Source organism: Microtus ochrogaster, chromosome 15, assembly GCF_000317375.1.
Source record: "Microtus ochrogaster isolate Prairie Vole_2 chromosome 15, MicOch1.0, whole genome shotgun sequence".
Lineage (NCBI taxonomy): Eukaryota > Metazoa > Chordata > Mammalia > Rodentia > Cricetidae > Microtus > Microtus ochrogaster.
Window position 1 is genome coordinate 2010698 of NC_022017.1, and position 9607 is coordinate 2020304.

Below are 9607 nucleotides of genomic sequence, written 5' to 3' on the forward strand. Positions count from 1 at the left end.
CTCTTGTAGACCAGGCTGGTCTCAAACTCACAGAGATCCGCCTGCCTCTGCCTCCCGAGTGCTGGGATTAAAGGCGTGTGCCACCACCGCCCGGCACAAAGAAAAATTTTATCACCCAACTTTGTCCTCTGGTTTTGCCTTTCGTTTCAAAGCCTCCTGCAAGCTCCTCCCACCTGCTTATATTCATGTAGCAAGACTGAAGGAGAGAGCTGTCACAGAATTTTAGATGCTCTAGAACTCACAAAAATGAGGCTTGGCATATCTTTATTAAGGTCACATTAAAAGGAAACATTTCATACAAAACACCAGGGAAAAACCACTTTAAAAATTCTAAATAGTTAATTAAAACTAAGTTTGAAGGCAGACAGTCACATAGCCTCCACCATAGCTAAGACATCAGGGTGTTTGTAGAGAGACAGGTAGGCCATAGGCTACAGGTGCAGCACCAATAAGGTACTTGAGTCGAGGAGCCTGGCGGGCCTGGCTGACATAGTAGAGAAGGGGGGCCCCTGGGCCTGCTCCTAGCCAGCCCTGCAGCAAAGCCTCCGTAAAACGGTCAATGTCACGGTCAGTCACATCCCAGAGGTTACCTAGAAACAAAGGGCTGGGAAGAAAGGATGAAGAAATACAAAGTAAGGGCTCTGTAGCAGAAATATTGGAAAATAAAACATTATTGGTAGATGTGTAAGGAGGCTTGAAGCACTGAGTTGCTCCCTGGGCTTATAGTTCTAGGGGGGCCCAAGATAGGCGGGACATGGGGATGGGGATAGGGGCATGAGCTGTAAGCCCAAAGGCAGGCCTCACCAGCCAGCCATGATGTACTTGAGCACGATTCCAGCTCCCTCCAGACTGCCGTGCACAGCGAGGGCTGCACTGCTACAGCCAAACAGCAGGGCCACTGCCCGACAGCTCAGTCGCAGGATAGCCTGCCCATCAAGGAAACGGGCACCAGCTCCGTGCCCTGCATAGCTAAGGCAGAGGAAGCGAAATAAGCATTTGAGTCAACATTCCCCAGCCCTAAAATCAACCCCAGTGATCCCCTCCTCCAGAATGCCTGTCTCCCTGCTACCCGGACCCAAACACTCACATGTATAAGTCATGCTGTGTCAGGGCAGCCTGGACCTGCTCAAGGCTCGGGACTTCACCAATCACTCCTTTCCAGCCAGTTTCACTGCAAGGAAATGCTGGAGGTCAGCATACAGCAGACACCATGTAGCAACAAGGGGCAAGGGAATAGCAGACAGAATGAGACAAAACAGCTGATCGTGGAGCAATCTCTAGCCTTTCCCACCCTACTGTATGCCAGTGTCCCCAGACCTGCTGAAACTGGCTCGAAATCGCTCCTCTGTGCTTGTCAGGTTACTGTGAGGGTTTAGGACATAGAAGGTATTCCGTGGGTCCACACCTTGGCTCAGCACTGATGACGCCCCAGCCTGGAGGGCAAGCACTGTCAATTAGGGTCTTGGCCTGTCCAGCCCCAGCCTACTCAAAGCCCAATTCCTAGCTCCCCAGGGCTCCAGCCTTCTTTCTTTAGGCTTTACCCAATTTCCAATCTCGGTTTCCCACCTCTTTAGTGATAGAGTAGCTGAGTAGGAAGTGGAAGGAGGGCAGCCGGGTGACCGGTAGTGCCCGGAGGCTGGGTATGCTTTCCCATGGTAGTTTTTGCAGGTCCTAGGGAAAAAGCAGCTCAAGGTTACCATCCGCAGGCACATAAAGGCATGTGTCTGAAGGAGTCTGGGGATAAGCTCGGTGCTCAGCATCCTCTGACACCGTTCAGTGCCCCGGTTCTTTACCTTGTCTAGCACCAACACCAGATGCTGACTGGGAGGGGTCACCTGGCTCTGCACCCGTCCTATCGCCTCACTCAGGAGCACTCGGGCACGCTCTGGCTGGGCTGGGCACAGCCCATATGCCAAGGCCTGAACATCCCGGCTGTTAAGGATTCTGGCACCACTAAGAATGACCTATAGGAGAACAAGGGTTAGCGGGTGTGGGCGCTACAACTCTGGTAGAAAAGACCACCGTCTCAGCTTCCCCTTCTAGTTCCTGAACTCACTTTTAGGAGAGTGGGATCAGGGTATCTCCATCCACATTCCTGCAGCAGCTCCTTTAAGCGGGAGGCCTCCTGTGCAGAGCTAGGGTCTGCACTGGATGGCAGCAGCAGCCCCCGCCAGCAGCCCAGGACATGCTCCTCCAGGGAGGTAATGAGTTCCTAGGGCAGGGGCCAAGCTTTCAGTTAGACAGAAAACGTATTTTGGAAATTAGGGGTTTCTATCAGCCTTAGAAAGTCTATAATGTCTTTCATTTTCTGAGATACTCAAAAAAATGAAAGACGCAGCTAGGTGGTGGCGCACGCCTTTAATCCCGAGCAGAGGCCGGAGGATCTCTGTGAGTTCGAGGCCAGTTTGGTCTAGAGAGTGATTTCCAGGAAGCCAAGGCTACACAGAAAAACCCTGCCTGGGAGAAAAAAAGCCTACCCTCTGTGTCATGCCTCAGCCTCCCTGCCACCCGGGAGTACACACCTCCATTCTTTGATCTAGTGCCAGTCTCCCTGTCCACCAAGCCCGCTTCTCTGTACAGCTGCTGTTTTCTTTCTGGTCCTTCTGGATGGCATCAAACTCTTTCAGAACAGAGCTTAGTGGTAACTACAGGAGATGAAGAATTTATAAGATTTGCTTACCCAGTGACTATCACCTTTTCATCCTTCAGGCACTGAGGCCCATGTCTGGCAGATTCTAGTCCTTGTTATAGAAACCCTACCTTGTTTTGGGCAGTGGGAATCTTCACAGTAACTGGGGGATTGTCCTTTTCCAGTCGCGTCAGTAGGAGAGTGTTGCTCAAGATTCCAGGCTGGAGGGTGGCCAGAGCCAACACACAGACGGTCACCCCTAACATAAATAGAAGACACACAGCATCAGCACACTTTCCGGAGGCATTTGCAGACCTGCCTTCTACAGAGTCCCTCAAGACAACTCCATGAAGTCTACCCTGGTCAGTGGAGTTCTCCTAGGAACAGGCAGCTGGTACTTCTCTGTGTTTCTCATGGCAGCTAACAAAAGCTGCGCTGGTGCGAGTGCTCCTATCATCGGCTAGTAGGAATGACAGGAGACTCCAGACATCTCAACATACTCCTGAAGAAAAACTGTGAATTTCAGAGTATGTCTGGCTTGAGAAAAAAACAGTGTGGTGGCACATGCCTAAAAATCTCAGCACCCAGATGGCTGAGGAAGGAGGATGTTGAGCCTGAGGCCTGTGTTACACAGTAAGATTCTGTCTCAAAGGGAAAGAATAAAAAAATTAGATAAAAGGAGCACAAATCTAGGTAAACTAACCAATTCCTAAAGTTCATCTACCCAGTTCAACTAGATGTGTAAGAGACCCAGCCAGAAGCAGACACCATACCAGTGGGGATCTCAGCCAGGCGTTCTTGGAAACTGTCCTTCTCTGCCTGGGGGAAGTAGCCAGATCCCAAAGTCCTGAAGGAAAAGAGGCGCTGGATGCGGGCCAGGGGGACATCTCCAGATCTCTCTTTCAGGTTCAGCTCTTGTAGATGCTCTGCTAATTCAGGTGATCCTTGCTGCTTCTGGGCCTTGCTGCAGGCAACACAAACAGGAATGAGTCCGTCTCCAAACAAGTCAGGACCCTTACCCGGCAGTTTGCCTGTACGCCCGGCAGCACTCACCTGAGCTGTCGGTGCAGATGGGTGAGCAGCTGGTGGCGACAGGTGATAGACACAGATTCAGCAACGAGAAACGCCGTGGCATAGGGATCCCGGTGGCCCAGGCACAAAGCCAGGAGTCGGCAGAGGTGGGAGTAGAAGCCGCTTGGAGGGCAGTGACTGACACCACGGAAAGCAATACTCAGTGGGTCAGTGATGGAATCCAGGGTAGAAAGATCTAGAAAAAGGTCAAGATCATGGCCGAATATAAACCCCATTTCTTAATTAAGGAGCCCCACAGAGAAGAGCAGCGGTTACTTGTGAAGGAGACATGCCAAAAGGATCGATACGATCCTAACGGGCGTCACTTCATCCTATCCTCCCTAAAGTCCCATTTTACAATGCAGGAAACAGAAGCTCAGAGTGATTAAGTCCCTTGCACAAAATGCAGAGTTCAACCAGGCTCAGAGACTGCTGGACCCAGGAAGCCAAAACAATAGACACAATAGACTGGAAGATGTAGAACTGCTTAGCCTGTAATTCCAGAACTTTAGAGACTGAGGTTCAATATCCCCATGTTATAGGCCAGCTGGAACCAAAGTGATATCTTGTCTCAAAAACGAGAGGAAAAAAAAGCCTGGCATGATAGTATGGTGGTGTGTGATTGTACTTGTACTCCTAGCATCTGGCAAGTGGAGACACAGGGATCATGCATGAGTCATCCTTGGCTACATAGAACAGCCATCTAAAGGGCTAGCCAGCCACAGCGGCACCACTGCAATCCCAGTGCTGAGGACGCAGAGGTAAGTGGACCCCTGGGATCCGCAGCCAGTTGAACTAATCAGTGAGCTCCAGATTCAAAAACTAAGAAGGAGGGCTGGAGAGATGGCTCAGAGGTTAAGGGTACTGGCTGCTCTTCCAGAAGTCCTAAGTTCAATTCCCAGCAACCACATTGTGGCTCACAGCCATCTGTAAGGAGATCTGGTGCCCTCTTCTGGTGTGCAGGCATACATGCAGGCAGAATACTGTATATATAACTAAAAAAAAAAAAATCTTAAAACAAAACAAAAAAAAACCCCACTAAGATGGAAAAAGCGACTAAGGAAGACACCAGATGTCAACCCTCTGCCCTCCACACAAAAACTCTCTCTCATTCACACAAAGCTGAATATGATGGTGCTTCCCTGTAATCCTAGAAGCCAGCCTAGGCTACACAGACAACGTCAAGAAAAATTTTTTAGAAAGTTTGTCTCCCAAAAAGGACCTACCAAGAGACCTGTGGGCTCAGCCCTCCCCAGGTAAGCCTACCGCAGTGGTCAATATACTCACCAATGGGTACAGGAACTGAGTGGGGTGGGAGCCAAGGACTAGGGTCACTCCCGGCCTCCTTGTCAGGGTATAGGGCAGGCAGCTCTGCCTTGCAGGACTCCCGTCTCAACACCTCACACTCTCCTATGGGCAGACCAGGGCCTGCAGCTGCCATCTTCACACCTAGGGAGACAACAGGACTTTTCGTTTTTTGTTTTGCTTTTCCGAGACAGGTTTCTCTGTAACTTTGGTGCCTGTCCTGGGACTCTCTCTCTCTATACCAGGCTGGGCTCGAACTCAGAGATCCACCTGCCTCTGCCTGTACACCAGGCTGGGCTCGAACTCAGAGATCCGCCTGCCTCTGCCTGTACACCAGGCTGGGCTCGAACTCAGAGATCCGCCTGCCTCTGCCTCCCAAGTGCTGGGATTAAAGGCTGCGCCACCACTTCTGGGCTGAGAGTACAAGTTTTCAGAATGTTCCGTCCTACTCCCCAGCCTGTCTCTTCTTCTATAATACATTCCACAGAGCTAGTAAAGGGCTTTTCTAGTATTTTCTTCTTCTATAATACATTCCGCAGAGCTAGTAAAGGGCTTTTCTAGTATTTTCTTCTATAATACATTCCGCAGAGCTAGTAAAGGGCTTTTCTAGTATTTTCTTCTTCTATAATACATTCCGCAGAGCTAGTAAAGGGCTTTTCTAGTATTTGGTTTTTGGTCCCAGGGACACACCACAGAACACAAGCTTCTGCTTCTCTTCCTTGCAGACCTACCTGAGGCTGAGTCTTCCCCATCGGAACCCCTGAGCATTTCAAAGCTCACTTCCAGGTGGCTGTCTGTCAGCTCCTCTTCAGGGATCGTTCTCATGATCTCGGGTCCCAGGCTAGCCCGGACACAGAGCGCTGAATTGGAACTCTCTTCTTCACAATGTCTAGAAGCCACCTTCTTGGCCCGACGACCCCTCCCACTGAGACTGATGTGTCCAGGGGCACTACCTGCAGCAACTACTGCATCTGTCTTCAAGCTTGAGCCCTTCCTAGTTCGGCCCCGACCCCGGCCAGCAGCCCCTCTTCTCTTAGGTTCCTCTACAAGTTGTGCTTCAGCTGAGACAAGGTCTTCCAGGTCACTATCATCACTGAAGTTCACCTTTGACAGAGGGAATGGAAGAAATTAAGGGCCAACACTCTCAACAATACTTTCCAACAGCAGGGGGCACTATGGAGGCATTGACAGGTCTCTCTGACTTCAGATCTGACCTCCCCCACTGTACTTGCCACTCCACTCTCAAACCCTGTGGCAACTGTTTGGAAGAAGGGGAAAGGAACAGAAGATAGGGACGAAGGGTGACAAGGCAAAGGACTACAGAGCTGACAAAAGTGTATGGCACTGCAGACTTGGCTATGGGGAGCCCCTCTACAAGGACCCTCTGCAGACACCCCTAACCACAATCCCAGCTTACCTTGAGACGAGTCTGGGCCCTCCTATGCACCTTGGGGGCCAAAGGAACCTCAGGCTTGCTCTTTGTAGTGTAGACTTCTTCAAATATGGTAAAAGGGACATGAGGGCCAGCCTGCCTAGCCCGGCCAGGGGGCTTAGGTGTACAAGGTAGCCCATCCTCTTCCAGACCTTTCTGAGAGATATTACAGACGGGAGGGAGAGCAGAGGCTGCCTGCCGGCGCCCTCGTCCAGAGCACTTTTGTCTCCGAATCTTAGAGGGTTTTAAGACTGTGGGACTTTGTAGCAATGGTGGCTGCCAGCCCCAGGTGCTTGCAAAAAGTTGGGAGGTACAGCAGCCGAAACTGGCCAGCTTCGCAAGGGCCTGAATCAGGAGCAGGTTGGCTCGCCAGAACTCCAAGTATTGTATCCGTGTTGCCACAAACTTCAGCCCCGTAGCCAGAACCTTTCCCAAGCTCTTTTCAGGTGTCTGGTTCAGGCATTCCAGTGCCAGGCGTGTGTACACTTGAGCCATGAGCTCATCGAAGAGGCTTGGGACAGGAGTGGGGGGTGTCCTGTGTTTCAGCGAAGCTTGAAGGTTTTGTGTAAAGCGCTTGGTGGTTGCAGGGCAAGCTTTCAGCACAGCTCGCAGCAGATCCAGGCCCGGGGCTTTATGACCCATGGCCAGCTTTGCTCCTGCAGTGACCAACACCCAGCGCAGACAGACTGCCGAGAGGACGGGGCTGGAGCACAGCAAGCAGTCACAGGTGGGTGAGTGGGACAGAAAGCCAGGGTCGGGTGGGGGCTTGGTTTTCAAGACTGGGGAGGAGTTTGCAGAAGGTTGGGTAGGGCCGGGTTCCTTGAGCATGGTGGCCACCAGCTCCAGGGCAGGGCCTCTTAGGAAGGGTTCCTCCTCTGGGAGCTGTGGGCAACAGGAAACTTGGACCTGCTGCTTCCCTTTCTGCGTATGGACTTTTTTCACAGAATCTGGGTGCTGGGTCACCCCACCAAACTCTGGGGAGAGAGATCAAAAATCACAAAACTAGAGTAACTTCAAGAACTCTACCATAGGGTTCAACCCACTTCACCATCTACATGCAAATTATTCAGAACATCTATGCAACACACACAAAAATAGGGAAATTCTTTTATAGAAAAAACAAAAACCCGAGTATTTTCTCTTCATTCAGTAAGGACTCAGTAGTCACTCTACACCCCACTCCTGTAGCCCAAAGCTCTGTTCTCAGATGGGTTGGGGGAGGTGCACATGAGATAGCAGAGGTAAAAATATCTGACAAGCTGGGCATCATGGCCCCAAACTGTAGCAGGGTGTACTGGCATGCACCTTTAGTCTTAGTACTGGGAAGACAGAGGCAGATATACCCTTCTCCTGTACCTCCTTGAGTTTAAAGCCAGCTGATTTCCCTGACGTACAAAGTGAATTCAAGACAGTCAGGACTACACAGTAAGACCCTCTTCAAATAAACAAACAAATAAAATAAACCAAAGGCATTCGGCAGCACTGAAAACCAGTCAGGAAAAGTTGGGCCTTTGCGGAGTCTGTCTGAAGGAGGGACATTAATGTTCTGCCTAAAGTCATGTCATTTAGTACCAGACACCTGTCTGGTGTGGTCTGTATTCTGTCAATTATATTTTAAATAAATGCCGATTGGCCAGTAGCCAGGCAGGAAGTATAGGTGGGACAACCAGACAGGAAGTGGAGTCAATGAGAACAGATGAATTCTGGAAAGGAGGAAGCTCTCTCAGCAGTTCTGACCCGACCGCAGAAGAAGGAAGCAAGATGTGACTGCCCTGCCAAGTGGCTAACACAGATAAGAATAATGGGATGTTAAGTTATAAGAGTTAATAAGAAGCCTGAGTTAATGGGCCAATCAGTTTATAACTAATGTAGACCTCTGTGTGGTTCTTTGGGACTTAACAACTGTGGGAACAGGGCAGGACAGAAACCCTGACAACACCTATCTGATTCACAATGACCCAGACTTTTCCACAGAAGGACAAGCTGCAATACGGATGCCCCTCCAAAGCTCGGGAGGAACCTGGCAGCTTACCTGTGGAAGACTCCAGCAGGAATAGAACCTGCTGCAAGTCTGACTGACAGAGGTCAATGTCGCCTCGGGCCAGCTCCAGCTCACCTTTCAGTACAAGGAACAGAGCACACCTGTGAGAAGAGAACCAGTTAGCAGGTGCTGTTTCCTAGAGACTTTTCTCGCTCTTTCCCAGGCCTGCCCTCGTCATCTTTGAGTCCTCAAGCTGACTTACGGCCTCTCTGGGAAACTTTCTGGACAAACCACCCTGCAGGTCACTTCCCAACTGCTTTCCACACCAAGCTCCACAGGCAGAGGAGCTTAGGGAAAGGCAGTATGTGAGCTGTCCTGGACAGACTCCTCAGGCATTTCCTGTTCAGCCATGGAATGCCTGCCTTCTCCCACCACTCTTCTAGATAGAACACAGAACACTTCTGCAATCTTTGGGGAATCCACACTCAAAAGCACGTGGCAGGAGCTAGAATCTTTACTTACTGGTGAGGTATCTGCAGCTTGGTTGTGAGTTTCAGGGCCTCTAAGCAAAAGGCCTTGGCTTCATTCACATTCCCCAGATGGCCCAGGCGGCCGACAAGCTTCTCTGAGCAGCTCAGCACCTCTGTAAGAACCTGCCACTTTTGCACTAGATTTTCTCCTGTAGGGAACGAGAGAGACAAGACTTCAATATAGGCCACGGTCAGATACTCTGGAGACAAGCACCCAGCCCGCCATATTGAGTATGTCCAATCTCCGAGGGTCCTGGTCGCTTCTTTACTCACCGTAGTCCAGAAAGGGTGACTGCACAGCTGTTTTCTGAAGTGAGAGCACATCACCACCCATAAGCAGGATGACGATGCTTCGGAGGAGCTTGTGGGCATCTAAGAGTGCTGTCTCAGGGGTCTGCCAGCCTGGGGGGCCAAGGGGAGAAAGATGACTGCAGCAGCAGCCTAACACCGTCAACTAAGACAGCAAACACGGGGCTGGAGAGATGGCTCAGTGATTAAGAGCACTGTCTGCTCTTCCAGAGGTCCTGAGTTCAATTCCCAGTAACTACATGGTGGTTCCAAACCATCTGTAGCCGGGCGGTGGTGGTGCGTGCCTTTAATCCCAGCACTCGGGAGGCAGAGGCAGGTGGATCTCTGTGAGTTCGAGACCAGCCTGGTCT

At 50.8% G+C, this 9607-nt stretch overlaps 1 protein-coding gene across 1 annotated transcript in view; it reads right to left on the bottom strand.

Moving 5' to 3' along the window:
- Positions 1 to 247: 247 nt before the first annotated feature.
- Espl1 (extra spindle pole bodies like 1, separase) overlaps positions 248 to 9607 on the bottom strand; it is a 25393-nt gene continuing 16033 nt past the window's right edge. The window contains exons 14-30 of the mRNA XM_005353819.1: positions 9222 to 9350; positions 8941 to 9097; positions 8470 to 8579; positions 6423 to 7411; positions 5737 to 6109; positions 4988 to 5149; positions 3683 to 3896; positions 3403 to 3593; positions 2761 to 2888; positions 2523 to 2645; positions 2057 to 2212; positions 1794 to 1964; positions 1567 to 1671; positions 1318 to 1433; positions 1088 to 1171; positions 805 to 969; positions 248 to 604 (exon numbers count right to left, since the gene is read on the bottom strand). Coding sequence (XP_005353876.1) covers positions 397 to 604; positions 805 to 969; positions 1088 to 1171; positions 1318 to 1433; positions 1567 to 1671; positions 1794 to 1964; positions 2057 to 2212; positions 2523 to 2645; positions 2761 to 2888; positions 3403 to 3593; positions 3683 to 3896; positions 4988 to 5149; positions 5737 to 6109; positions 6423 to 7411; positions 8470 to 8579; positions 8941 to 9097; positions 9222 to 9350 — 3581 coding nt within the window. The 3' untranslated portion in view covers positions 248 to 396. The remainder of the gene's footprint in view (positions 605 to 804; positions 970 to 1087; positions 1172 to 1317; positions 1434 to 1566; positions 1672 to 1793; positions 1965 to 2056; positions 2213 to 2522; positions 2646 to 2760; positions 2889 to 3402; positions 3594 to 3682; positions 3897 to 4987; positions 5150 to 5736; positions 6110 to 6422; positions 7412 to 8469; positions 8580 to 8940; positions 9098 to 9221; positions 9351 to 9607) is intronic.